Here is a 15,000-nt window from a genome sequence, read left to right as displayed (position 1 = left end):
TTTTATTTGTTATTTACATTATTATAGTTTTTATTTATTATTTCATTATTATGATTTTTTCTTTTTTTTATGTCATCCGACCTAGATATGGATCAAAAGGTCTCCTGTCGGCATGCTCCGCCTTTGTAATCCTTTGTACCTCACCTTCTCTTAAAACAACCAACGCTCACTACAGGGTTACTAAGTCTATTCCATTCGTTAACTACTCTGTTAGTAAATCTCTAGATATGAAAGTATTTAACAATCTTAATTGATCAATTTCTCTATTTGACCGAAGACAGGTTCACCATGACGAAATGTTATGTGAATCGCCTAGCCATCTCTAGCGAATTCTCATAATATTTCGCCGCGTTCAATCTATCTTCAGACAAAGCTGGGAAGATGATTTTGTCTTTCACTATATCTTCTATTCTTGCCATAACACCTCAGTTCGAATTCCACCCTTTTCAGTCCCCATCGCTGCCTCTTTGCGCAAACTGAGACGCAGCCAACACAGGCCACGCAGCACAGAGCAAAGACAGACTTCCTGTTGCTGAAGTGTAATACAGTTTGACCTTATCTCTTACTTGAAATACTTCTAGATGTACTACCTCAGCCCTTCAGGTGAGAGGGAAGTTCAAAGTGTACTTCAGTTCAGCAACAGGGAGTCTGCCTTTGTTCTGTGCTGCGTCGCCTGCGTTCCCTGCGTCCCCTGCGTCACAGTTTGCGCTTGGACGAAAACAAACGTTCTCAAACATTTTCCTCTTCAAGTAACCCTAGAGTTATAAGATCATCTACTCATGCCCATAATCCTCTGACACTGAATACAAAACAGTAACGTATCAAGACCAGTTCACTATACATTGGTATTGCAATGGATGTTATGTAATAGTTCATCACGACTTCATTAAGCAGAATCGTTCAACGTCGAAAGCAATCTACGATCATACTGCAAGTGCTGGAATGAAACTGTTGTTGTTTTACTGTAGTTTTCTTAACTGCCAATCAGTATGTAACTTCAGCTATCTAAGCAACACTGTAGAACCTTCCTAAGAAATCGGGGGGTCACTCAAAGCGATGAAGAATCCCTTAAAAGAACAATTTACACACACTCTCTCTCTCTCCCTCACTCTCTCTATCCCCCCCTCTCTCTCTCTCACAAAAAAAAAAAAAAAAAAAAAAACGCTCACAACTATCGAACGTACTACCCGCCTGCCACCACCAAACTTTGGGTAATTGTGGTCAAGAGGGAAACCATGTTGGAAGGAATGTTGGAAGAGAAACAAAGAATGTGAGGATTGTTGGCGGTAATTTCTTTTTCGTCCAGGCTGTCAGCACGTTGGGTGTTACACGAGCTAGATTAAAATCTTATTTAGCTTTCAATACACAAAAAACCACGGAAGCAATTTCAGACTCACTATCGTATCTATACGAATAACATAACTACCACAATTTACAACTGACAAAGCCAACGCCCTTATAATGGGTGAGGGGGAAACATCTTTCGGTATAGCCTACGTATGCACAAATGACAAATTTGACAATTTTTTTTCTATTTTAGTATTTTTTATTTTCATTCTCACTCTGCCGCCAGGTGATTTTTTCCCATGGAGAAGACAGAAGCGCTGGTTAACTAGTGACCACAAGAACCACGAGAATCCCCCTTTCAGGACTCTGAAGCCTTCAGTACTCCTGAAAGCCAGACAGCGACCTCGCGAAGACAGACTAATGGCGACCCATTCCTTCAACGCAGAAATGAACATGAAAGCATAAGAATGAAGGAGACTGCAAGGGACCATAAGGCCTACATTAGGCAGTTCCATGTCCATGACCACCTATCATCCCTATTCATAAAGTTATCTAACCTTCTCTTTAAACGACCGATAGTTTCAGCACTCACTACAAGGTTACTATGTCTATTCCATTGAAAAAAAAAAAAAAAAAAAAAAAAAGCTGAGACACTGATGAGCTGCGATCGAAGCCGTCACCTTTGCCTGGGCTGCTGGGCAGGCAATTAACATTCAATGCTGGGAATCGGAGATGAGTGTCACTGCAAGGTTACTATGTTACTATGTCTATTCCATTAAAAAAAAAAACTTCGAGACACTGATGAGCTGCGATCGAAGCCGCCACCTTTGCCTGGGCTGCTGGGCAGGTAATCAACATACAATGCTGGGAATCGGAGAAGAGTGCGAGATTTGAACCCGCAACTAGGAAAACCAGAGACCAGCAGACTTCCGATCATGCCACTTGGGCTCTGCATATTCTTACGCTAGACATCCGAGAAAGTTAGGTCTAGTTGAGGAAAGGGACATGGAACTGCCTAGTGTAGGCCTTATGGTCTCTTGCAGTCTCCTTCATTCTTGTGTGTGGTGAGACGCGTTTTTCAGCGGGACAGTGGGCGTGTGCGAAGTGGTATGGCTGATATGTGGATTCAGTGACGTGTGTAAAAGGGCTATCACACTGGGCAACTTTTCCCTCAACATCCTACCCTCAACACCTCATTTGAATAACTGGACTATGACTTCGTTTACAGATATCTAGATTTCTCTAAGAAGACTTCAACAGTATGTCTAAGAGGGACTTAATTAACACGGTCCAACGGTTCGTCGAACGCGGTTCGACAGACACGTGTGAACGTGTGAACGGGGTATTTGGTTGTCGAACACGTTGGTTAAACCCCAAATACCCCGTTCACACGTTCACACATCACTTTAAACACGTGTCTGTCGAACTAGGTTTACAATGTCTAAGTTTATCATTCAGCTTTGGTATATATGACAAAGATAATTTGATTTTTGGAGATTTGACAAATTGTAACTGAAGTCGTTTTTACTCAAACGAACTCTCAATGTCGGCGCTGGTGAAGCCCGTGGGAGCCAAGTGTGATTACCCCTTAAGCAGGTGCAGGTGCTACTGTGCAATATGGATTTAAGAAAAAACAAAAAGTGGTAGTGAGTTTAGAAAAAAAAAATACCTACAGAGTTCCTGCATCTTAAGGACTATAAAACCCATTGACTTTTTTTTTTTTCATTTTTCCATGACCAAATTATGAAATTCCATGAGAGGACAGGCTCGATAAAAAAAAAACTCTAAGGTTCCTGGACTACATAGATAAAATCCTATGACATTTTCATTAATTTTTCATTGTTAAACTTCGAGGTTCCAGGAGCGAGAAGGCTGGAAAAAGGTTCTACAAACTTCTAGATAATTCCATGACTTTTCCACGACGTTTCCATGACCAAATTATGAAATTCCATGAGCGGGAAGGGTGGGAAAAGGTTCTGCAAGGTTCCTTCATTTTAAAGATAAAATTCCATGACTTTTTCACGACTCAAGTTATGAAAATCCATGACCTTGTTCCTTGAAGCTTTGTTTACATTTCAATGGTCCAGTGCTCCTATATTGGTTCAACCTCATCGAGTTTTCCAAACATTTTCTCTTTATACAATAGGGAGGTCTTGATTCACGTCGCTCAGTATACAGACGAGGACCAGTCTTCACGATATTCCATGACTTTTTCCATGACTTCTGACATTCTTTCAAAACTCCATGTTTTTCCATTACTTCTGATTTTCTCTTTATACAATAGGGAGGTCTTGATTCACGTCGCTCAGTATACAGACGAGGTCCAGTCTTCAAGATATTCCATGACTTTTTCCATGACTTCTGACATTCTTTCAAAACTCCGTGTTTTTTCCATTACTTCTGATTTTTACTCTATACACAATAGTCTTGACTCACGTCGCTCAGTATACAGATGAGGACCAGTCTTCACGATATTCCATGACTTTTTCCATGACTTCTGACATTCTTTCAAAACTCCATGTTTTTTCCATTACTTCTGATTTTCACTCTATACACAATAGAGAGGTCTTGTCTTACGAAACTCAGTCTACGGATTAGGTCCGACCATGCTTACATACTGAAAACTGAATTTAGTCTTCACGATATTCCATGACTTTTTCCATGATTTCTGACCTTCTTACACGACTTTCCTAGAAAATAACAATCAAAACCCATTATTCTTAAAAAAAAAAAAAAAAAAAAATCCAGGACGAGACCCCCGTCTAGTGATCTAATTTGAAAACTAATCTCCACTGAAAAAAGTTATAAAATTTGAAAATTAATGTTCACTCAAAAAAAAAAAAAAGAAAAAAAAATCATATAATATATATGTATATATATATATATATATATATATATATATATATATATGTATATATATATGTATATATATATATATATATATATATATATATATATTTTCTTTCTTTTTTTTAACTTCTACTATCACTTCCCAAAACTCTCTTTTACTTCTTTGACTCAACCTCTTCGGTGGGATTTTGTCCCCAAAGGATAGAAGCGCTGGCTACTGCTGACGAAATACTAAATTCAGAAACTTCATTCCGACTACGTCTGACTTTTCTACACGGCTGACGAGTGGCAACAAGACTGACAAAGTCAGCATTAACATCTTCAACTCGCAACACAGATTTATTTTTTATTTAAAAGGTGATTTTATCAAGCTACAATAGGCAAATACTTGAACGAAAGGACGAAGATTTGTGAAAAAATAAAGTGAACGAACTAAGGGAAAATAAACTAAACGAAGCTGATGCAACGTTGCGGACTGCGCACAAATGTCAACATCTTCAGTACATAAACTAACTGTGACGTATCTTTTGTGAGCAAATGATGGATGGTCTCATTGCGCAACCCAAGATCGAATACACAACACTTTTATGATGTTAAGATTTGTCTTGAAACCTTATCATTCTACCTTTCGAATTTCTGTTCAGTAAATGACGAAGTCAAACTAACACTGCACATTTCTAAAGCATAAACACAACTTCCTGCAAATATTTCTCGTTTCATTGGAGCTCGACTTCAAAAGGTGGAGTGCCAACGACAAGTTTTGTGTATCCGGCTACTGGGTTTGACTGGAGTCCAGATTAAAAAAAAAAAAAAAAAAAAAAAAAAAAAAAAAATATCAAACAAGAGACATTTCCTAAAGAAATCGTCTTACCATTTGCTCTCAACAGATTCCACAGCGCCACGGTGAAGTACATTTTGATGGGGAAGGGACAGGCAAGGCAATATAAGACTCTCAATAGACATAAAAAGGACTAAACGAAATAAAATTGCTACAAGCAGTGCTGTGCAGTCGTGACGTGAATAAAGGGCTCTCATAGGTATGGGTAATGCCATATTGGGGCTCAACCTCGGGGGGAAAGGGGGGGGGAAAGGGGGGTAAAGGGGGGAGAAGATACGACAGGACTTGTATGGCTCAAGACGACTCTAAAGAGGATGGAGATTATATAGATTACGACAGGAGTGGTGTAACAGCTAGATATGAAGGGAGCTGTAGCTGGGTTGATGTATACATTTACATATGTATACATACATATTACGTGTGTCTGTACTGAAGTATGGAAGATAACTGAGGGGTGAGGTGAACACAGAACAGTGTAGAACAATTTTGTTCTTGTAGATTTTCATTCCCGCAAAGAGTTCTTTTCTGAAAAGTTAAAAGAACAAAAGAAATGTTTCCACTGTTCCCTGTGTTTGTCGCACCACCTTAGCAATATATATACATATATATATATACATATATATATATATATATATATATATATATGTGTGTGTGTGTGTGTGTGTGTGTGTGTGTGTGTGTGTGTGTGTGTGTGTGTGTGTGTGTGTGTGTGTGTGTGTAATTTCAAGAACTGGAAGATGACACAGTAGCGAAACGCTGACCGGGAGGTAGGTAGGTAGGTAGGTAGGTAGGTAGGTTGAGAGGGAGGGTTGGGTTGGATACGAAGGTGTTGAGCCTTTCGTCACCTACCACATCACATTCTTCCGTCGAGGAATGGGGGGGCACTCCAGCTGCTCCTCCACCTCCTCCTCCTCCTCCTCCACCACCTCCAGTTACGTCATCGGGAGGCTGAGACGAGGACAGCCTTGCAACTCTTGCAGACTGTGGAGTCACCTGACCACCTGCTCCTCCACCTCCTCCTCCTCCTCCACCTCCACTTCCACCAGCACCCCCTCCACCACCACCACCACTACTACCACCACCACCACCCCCGCCACCAGTATTCCCTGCTCCTGTTCCCCCAGCTCCCCCAGCAGATGCGTCGCTGGGGTGAGCCTTTCGAGCAGGTAGTGGTGAACGCTTCCTTACCGCTCGAACGGAACTGCTCTCACTGCTGCTGCCCTTTTTCCTGAAAAAAGAGAAAAAAAGAGAAATTACTCGTGGGTCGTGAGAATGCACAATAAATAAATAAATAAATATCAATAGAAATAATAACAACAATATTGATAATAGTAATAGTAATGATAATATCAATAGCAACAATAATAATAATAATAATAATAACAATAATAATAATAATAATTATAATCATTAATAATAATAATAGCTATAACGACAATTATAATAATAATGATAAAATAATAATAATAGTGATAACAACAATAATAATAATAACAATAATGATAACTGTAATAAATGAAAAATGAATGAGGAAACAGGTAAGTGAATTAAATTTAAGAATGGAGCAATGGACACATCACTGATATTTATATCCATACTTGATTTTTGTTGTGATAAAATAAAATGAAAAATAAAAAATTAACGCGATGGCGATATACACAATCACGGATTACATCAATAGGATTTTCTTTCGCATCCGACCTTGTTATGGGCCAAAAGGTCTCCTGTCGGCATGCTTTTCCTTTATCCTTTGTAATAATGATTTTAAGTTTATTACTCCTAAATCCCATCCACCGGGACGGAGGATGGGATTAGGAGTCCTACTACCTGTAGCCCCAAAGGGGACATTCCTAAAAAAAAGTAAAGGCATAAGAGGGTCAGGAGGTGCCAAGATAAGAGGAAGGGAGGAGGGTGGAGGGGAGTGGAATATGTAAGGATTGGAATGGGTGGGAGTGGTTTCTTTGCCTTTTTCTTTTTGGCTACCCCCCGTGTAAGGGGGAAAAAGCCTTTGGTAAATGTATGTATATACATTTAGCCTTGACAAAGAAATCAAACCACATATAAGGAAGTAAAAAATAAATAAATAAATAAAATAAAATAAAGTGCAGACTATCAAAACAGAAGTAAACACAACCGAATAAAACCGCCTGGCGAAAACAGAAACAGTACCAACAGGTACGGAAGGGAGGTCTGAATTGCCACGGACCCTCTTCGGCTTTCAAAGACCGGAAAGCCTTAAAGTCTTTATTCTAGCTGACGCCACACAATTCTTATTCTTTTCAGAGGACCCCCCCCCTACCTTGCGAAGGTGGGGGGGGGGAGTGAAGGTGGGGAGGGGGGAGTGGTTAACTCCAAGACTCACTCCTCCTCAGTTCAACCACACACTCTCCACTCCCCTTTCACTTTCAGATCGATAACATCGCCGTACAAGTCGACTTTCCTCTCCTCCAATTTCGCTCGCCCAAGATCGACGTCATCGCATATGTCGATCTTCCCTCCCCATCCCTCCTCTCCAATTTCACTCGTCGAAGATCGACAATGTCGCCGTATAAGTCGACTTTCCTCCCCTCTAATTTCGCTCGTCCAAGATCGACAACATCATCGTATAGATCGACCTTCCCACCTCTTCCCTGCCCTCCAATTTCACTTGTCGAAGATCGACAATGTCGACGTATAAATCGACCTCCCCTCCCCTTCAATTTCACTCGTCAAAGATCGACAATGTCGCCGTATAAGTCGACTTTCCTCTCCTCTAATTTTCCCCGTAGAAGGTCGACAACGTCATCGTATAACTCGACTTTCCTCTCCAACACTTTGGCTCGTCGAAGATCGACAACGTAAATGGATAGGTCGATCTCCTTTCCCCTCCAACTTCACTCGTCAAAGATCGACATTATCGTAAGTCGACTCCCCTTCATTTTCACTCGCTCAAGATCGACAACGTCGCATTATAAATCGACCTCCCCTCCCATTACCTCCTTCCATTTTCATTAGTCGAGGATCGACAAAATCGCCGCATAAGTCGACCTCCCTTCCCTCCAATTTCACTCATCAAAGATCGACAATGTTGCGGTACAAGTCGATTTTCCTTCCCCTCCACTCGTACAAGTCGACCTTTCTCGCCCTTCCCCTTCTCCTTCCCTTCGTCGTTTAAGTCGACCCGGAATCTCTGAATCGACTTTAATTGAGGCAGAGATGTAATTTGTGTCGTTTTAAGCAGTTGGATGTGGCTGACGACAACCGTCATCCTTGCCGCTCATTTGCATCACGGGCGACGTTATTACCATATCATGCGACGATACTTACCCTCCTCCACCCACCCCACCCTACCCCTCTCCCATTCAGCTCCGTCCATATGCATTAGCACGATCACAGAATTGCTCATGACAATCAATATGTCCTGAATTCGGTCACTGTCAGTTTTGTCATAAAGAAAAACGGAAACTGTCATTTCCTCCGTGAACAGGTTAAATCTGGTTTAAGTTAACCGTTTAAATGCGGTTAAGGCACGGAATCGTCGGTTTTGGAAGGCCAACAGTTTTTGTCAACAATGACCAATTCACATTTAATTTTATTTTATCTCACGAAAGAGAGAGAGAGATTAAGAGAGAGAGAGAGAATTTGTCTTCATTTATTAATCAATCACTTAACCTACTTATCATTCATATATTTTCCACTCGTTTTTTCTTTACATTTACCTACTTGTTCATCTATCATTCATCTATTCATCTTGATTAATTAATCAAATGATTTATCTATTTTTACTTGTTCATTTTTATCTATTTACTTACTCATTTGTTATCTTTATTCTTATCAATGAATGAATGAATGAATGAAGTGATTTGTTTATTTATTTATTTGTGGCGTGGATGAAAGGCGATAGTAAATTCCCGTTTTCTATATTTAGCAAATCAATGTTTTGGTCCATCCGTGCAGTGGCGCACTGTCTAACCCTCGACGCGCGACAGATGACGCTGTGACGATTTCATTGCCGTAGAGTTGATTTCTCAGGTCAAGGCTCTTGTACACGAATGCAACTACGAACTATTTTCTTTATATGAGTTGTCATGTTAGAGAGAGAGATGAATAGAGAGAAAAGGAGAGAGAGAGAGAGAGAGAGAGAGAGAGAGAGAGAGAGAGAGAGAGAGAGAGAGAGAGAGAGAGGTGGAGGGGGAGGCAGAGAGATGGGGAAAAGGATAGAGAAGAGAGAGAGAGAGAGAGAGAGAGAGAGAGAGAGAGGATGAGATGGGGAGAGAGAGAATAGAGTGGGGAAAGAGAAGAGGAGAGAGAGAGAGAGAGAATGAGAGGGAGAGCGAGAATGAGTGAGAGAGAATGAGTGAGAGTGAATAAGTGAGAGAGAGGGAGAGAGAGAGAGAGAGAGAGAGAGAGAGAGAGAGAGTTTACTCCATGTTGGCGGGAGGGGGGGGTCGAGGGGGAGAGACGGGGAATGGGATGGGAGGGGGGGGGAACGAGGAATGGGGGGGAAGGTAATTTATCACTGACAGAGACGCCCTGCCTCTCTAGTGCTCCCTTTTTGCCCTAAAATACCTTAAACTTTGTTCCCTAAACCTTAATATCCTTATGATTGACACCCCTTTTCCCTTCCGTGACGGGTGGTCCTTGGCTTCTGCCCCACCTGCCGTCGGGTGATTTTAAGGAGAGGGAGAAACAAATTATACATACATACATACATACATACATACATACATACATACATACATGCATGTGCCAAGGGGTTTTCCCCCTTATAAGGGGGGTAGCCAAGGTCAAAAGGCATAATTCCACTCACACCCAGTTCTTCCCCCACCCACTCCACACCCATCCACCACCACCCCTCCCTCCCTCCCTCCCTGCCTCTTTTCTTGGCTCCTCCTGGATGATGGGTCATCCCTGCATCTTGTCCATTGAGGAAATAAAATAGAATATAAAATAGAACAAAATAAAATAAAAATGTCTTAAAGATTTCCGTACAGGAATACAGTGTGTGTGTATATATATATATATATATATATATATATATATATAATATATATATATATATATACATATATATATATTATATATATATATCATATATATATATATATACATATACATTTTAACAACCACAGTGCACTTTAATTCTAAGCCATCAAAGGCCAGCATGCTGAAATTGAAATGTGGTACTGCCCAAGACTCGAACTCGGCATCCTCATGACAAATGCGACAGTGACTTTCCAACTATATGTGTGTGTGTGTGTGTGTGTGTGTGTGTGTGTGTGTGTGTGTGTGTGTGTGTGTGTGTGTGTGTGTGCGTGTGTGTGTGTCTCTGCTCTGATGGGTTGGATCTTGTTAGAATGTCGTGTGTGTGTGTGTGTGTGTGTGTGTGTGTGTGTGTGTGTGTGTGTGTGTGTGTGTGTGTGTGTGTGTGTGTGTGTGTGTAAGTGTCTGCGCGTGTGTGCGTGCGTGTGTGATAACAATAATAACAATCGATTCATTGAATTGACAGTGATACTGATACAGTGATAGACTGACAACGTACAATTTGAGCTAATCCTGGGACTAGATTAAAATGCGTTAATGATGTCCATTAAGGACGGAAAGGCGCTGTTCTTGCAGAGGTTAGTCTTCGGCACTCTGATGGGTACGAGTTTGTTGTTGCGCCTGGTAGCGTGGCGTGGCGGGGGAGCGTATATAAGTGTGTGTGTGTGTATGTGTTTGTGTGTGTGTGAGCGTGTACTTTTGTGTGTGTTTGTGTATTAATGTATATTCATGTATACGAGTCAGTATCAACAGTATTCCCTGCATGTTCAGCGAATTGCATCAGCGGCTGGCAGGTTGGTTACCGAGGGAATTTGATGACGACACGTTTCTGTCCTTTACGTTCCGTTTTGTGAGACATAAATCAATCTTACTCCATATTCGTCATAATCCCGTTCCCGCCTGTTCGTCATAACCCGTCTCTGCTCACTTCTGTGCTTCTTTTTTTTCTTTGTTTTCTTTTATTACTTTTTTGCCTTATTATTCCGTCTAATAATAATAGTAATTATAATGATGATAATAATAACAATAATATTGATATTATCAAGAAATAAGTAAATAATAAACAAAATAAAATGACAATATAATGGTTTTAATCATAACAATAAAATATAATTATATAACTTATAATAATTGTAACAATTACATAAATCACAACAATATTCATTACAATCCTGACCATAATAACCATAACTAAAACTGACAATAATAACACTATTAACCATAACAAATTATAATAATTCTTTATGTGCGTATATAAAGAGGTAAGTGAAAAACCCTGGCGGAAGTCTACACTCTCCGAGTACTTCTGCTTCCTACAATTTCTTCTCTAAACTTACTGGTAATTATTTGTAAGTAACCTAGCACCAAGTGATGACGTCTACGTCTCCTTTTGGGCACAACAGTCCCCTATCTTATGACTTACTATTGCAGGTCCTAAAATCACGCCTTGGCACCACGGTAAAAAAATTAACCCACATTGCATACCGTTGCTGCCCCCCCATGAGCAAAGGGGGCTATACATGAGATGCGAGTTCTCCTCCGATAGCATAACAGCTGTCGATCACGAGTCCTGCACGTGATCCAAGGCTGTGGTGAACTGCATGTGTTTGGCTATCCCATCTTTAAGTCGCATTGCTTCGGGGGTGGGGGAACACCACTAATGCATTCTGCCTAATGCTCATGTGTATTTACTCGTGGGGCGCCGTCACTTTCATAGCATTCTTGCTATACATGCAATCCTTCCCAACTCCTTACGTACCAGGCGGCCCTTTCCCATTTATCCCAGCTGCCAACAGGCGTTTTTATTCATTTACGTGACATATCCCATCTCGACTGTTTCCTTTCGTACCTCAATGTACTTTTCTTTCGTTATATATGCCGTCAGGGTATTCTATTCGTCTCCATGGAACCCACAATCTTCCCAAACCGACCCTTTAGCATAAATCTCTCGTCTTTAGCAAGAATAAAATGCATCAAGTTCGTCAATGCGACGAAAGGGCAACGTAGGAAACAGTGACCCAACGTCAAAGGCAAGACTAACGCATTGACCAACCCGACCCTATTCTAATCACACCACCGCTTTCACCACCACAACACCCACAGCCAAAGAGCAAAGCACCATTAACAGCAAACATTCACAGCATCAACTACATGTACACAAATTTTACGATCACCACACCACTATAATGGCGCTATTGATGCTAATCTACGCCCACGTTTTGTCTGAAAACGACCGCAAAAACTACGCTAAGATATCTTTTATAACGAGTTCTCGACCTTTTTCCTGATACCGAATATAGAACGGTAATATATTAAGACCAACCCAATATACAATGGTACTGCAATGGGTATGATCGAACGGTTCAAAATATAGTGTCTTTATTAAGCCCAAAGATTAACATCACAAGTGATTTACAATGATATTACACGTGTAGAAACGAAACTGTATTTAGTTTATTGCCAACCAGGACTGAACTTCAGACACCTAAGTACTATCTCTTCCTGAGAACCTTTCTGAGAACCTTTTAGGGCGTCTATAATGCCTTTATTAAGCCAAAAACATTAACATCACAAGTGATTTACAATGATATTACACGTGTAGAAACGAAACCGTACTTAATTTACTGCCAACCAGGACTGAACTTCAAACACCTAAGTACTATTTCTTCCTGAGAACCTTTTAGGGCGTTTATTAAGCCCAAAGTATAACATCACAAGTGATTTACAATGATATTACACGTGTAGAAACGAAACTGTACTTATTTTACTGCCAACCAGGACTGAACTTCAGACACCTAAGTACTATCTCTGGGGGTAACTTTCCCGAGAACCCTTTAGGGCGTTCAGGAACCCCAAATTTTTGAGAACCCCAAATTTTTGAGAACCCCAAATTTTTAAGAACCCCAAATTTTTAAGAACCCCTGTCCGGTACACTTTTCCAACCACACCATACTCACAATGCTCCAATACTGAGATCACCATAAAGAACCAGATCCCGACCATGTGAACTATGGACAACACGAACCCCGTGGCCACGGCATACACGCAAGCAGCCAAGAGACACACGCAGGGACACACCCAGAGACCACAGGAGGACAACCCATGAGAGCCAAAATAGATCCTCGCAAATAAGATGCGGAAAAACTCCTAAGAGCCACCGAAGACCCCGGATCGAGAGTGGACGGGGAGAATAATGAATAGGAAGAGGAAGAGGAAGAGGAGGAAGAAGAGGAAGAAGAGGAAGAGGAGGAGGAAGAGGAGGAGAAGGAATAAGAGGAGGAGGAAGAGGAGGAGGAGGAAAAGGAAGAAGAGAAGTGGGAAGAAGGGTATGAGTAGGAGGAAGAGGAGGAGGAGGAAGAGGAGGAGGAGGAAGAGGAGGAGGAGGAGGAGGAGGAGGAGGAGGAGGAGGAGGAGGAAGAGAAGTGGGAAGAAGAAGGGTTCGAGTATAAGGAAACGGTGAGGAGAAAATAAGTGTGACGAATGATGAGGAGGAGGAGTAGGAAGAGGAGGAGGAAGAGGAGGAGGAGTAGGAAGAGGAGGAGGAAGAGGAGGAGAAGAAGACAAAGGAAGAGGAAAAGGAGGAGTAGGAATACAAGAAAACTGTGTGGACGAGGATAAGGAAGAGGAGGAGGAGGAGGAAGAAGAGGAGGCCGGGGGGATAGGGTATCGGAAACTACCCGAGGGGGGAGAGGGGGGAAGGGGGAGGGGGAGAGGGGAGAAGGGGGAGAGGGGGAGGGGGGAAGGGGAGGGGGGAAGGGGAGGGGGAGAGGGGGGAGAGGGTAAGATGAATAATAGAAATCTGGTACGAACGAAATGAAGACGGATTCCTGGCAAGGATCGAGACAGACGGACAGACAGACAGACAGAGGGAGAGAGAGATAGAGAGGGGAAGTCCCAGAAAGAGAGAAAGTCAGAGAGAGTGAGAGGAGAGGAGAGAGAGAGAGAGAGAGAGAGAGAGAGAGAGAGAGAGAGAGAGAGAGAGAGAGAGAGAGAGAGAGAGAGAGAGAGCAAGAGAGCGAGAGAGAGAAAGATAGACAGAGATCGGAAAGAGGAAGAACACAAACAACGATCGGAAAGAGAGAGAAAAAGAAAAAGAAAACCAGGGAAAAGTTGAAACGAGAATATGAAGAGGAGGAGGAGGAAAAGGAGGAGGAGGAGGAGGAGGAGAAAACAAATGATGACCATTATCGAGCAGTAAGTGGGTATAGGTAAATACTAAAACAAATCGTCTAATTGTGCTAGTCTTGGGTACAAATCCACAAATCCACGATAAAGGAGGTAGGTCCATGTATGCATGTATGTATGTATGTATGTATGTATACCTTCAATCTACTATCCTACCTTTAAACAAGGTAAACATGTATGTACAGTATACGAGACGGTGCGATCTCGTGTGTGTGTGTGTGTGTGTGTGTGTGTGTGTGTGTGTGTGTGTGTGTGTGTGTGTGTGTGTGTGTGTGTGTGTGTGTGTGTGTGTGTGTGTGTGTGATTCACCACTGTCTTGGATCACGTGTTGGACTCGTAATCGACAGCTATTTCCCTACCGGAAGAGAGCTCAGAACTCATATATGGCCGATCTATGGGTAATGTTGTGACCATACACGCACACATACCCCAACTTCTCGCCCACTAGAGTTGGAGTAGCAACTTGCAGCGCAGCGATACTGAAATTATTTCAGTCCTGGGCGGGATTCGAACCCGGACCGCCGTTGTGGTAGCCGAGAACTCTAACCACTGCGCCACAAGGTGTGTGTGTGTGATTCGCCTTGGTCTTTGGATCACGTGTTGGACTCGTGATCGACAGCTATTTCCTTTCCGAAAGAGAGCTCAGGGCTCGTATTACCGCTCTATAGGTAATAATTTGACCTTACACGCACACACACACCCAGCTCCCCGCCCAAGAGAGTTAAATAACAACTTAAAGCGCGGTGATACTGAATTATTTTCAGCCCTGGGCAGGATTCGAACCTGGACCGCCGTAGTGACAGTCTGGGACTCTACCA

General features: G+C 41.9%; 1 protein-coding gene across 15 annotated transcripts in view; it reads right to left on the bottom strand.

Moving 5' to 3' along the window:
* LOC143024996 (transmembrane and coiled-coil domains protein 2-like) overlaps positions 1 to 15,000 on the bottom strand; it is a 749,123-nt gene that overhangs the window by 57,761 nt on the left and 676,362 nt on the right. For all 15 annotated transcript variants that reach the window (XM_076184578.1, XM_076184576.1, XM_076184581.1 and 12 more), the window contains one exon: positions 6,164 to 6,203. In XM_076184578.1, coding sequence (XP_076040693.1) covers positions 6,164 to 6,203 — 40 coding nt within the window. The remainder of the gene's footprint in view (positions 1 to 6,163; positions 6,204 to 15,000) is intronic.

This window comes from Oratosquilla oratoria, chromosome 4 (genome assembly GCF_046742065.1).
Source record: "Oratosquilla oratoria isolate Oo_2021 chromosome 4, ASM4674206v1, whole genome shotgun sequence".
NCBI classification, from domain to species: Eukaryota; Metazoa; Arthropoda; class Malacostraca; order Stomatopoda; family Squillidae; genus Oratosquilla; species Oratosquilla oratoria.
This window is presented reverse-complemented; position numbering and strand designations above follow the sequence as displayed.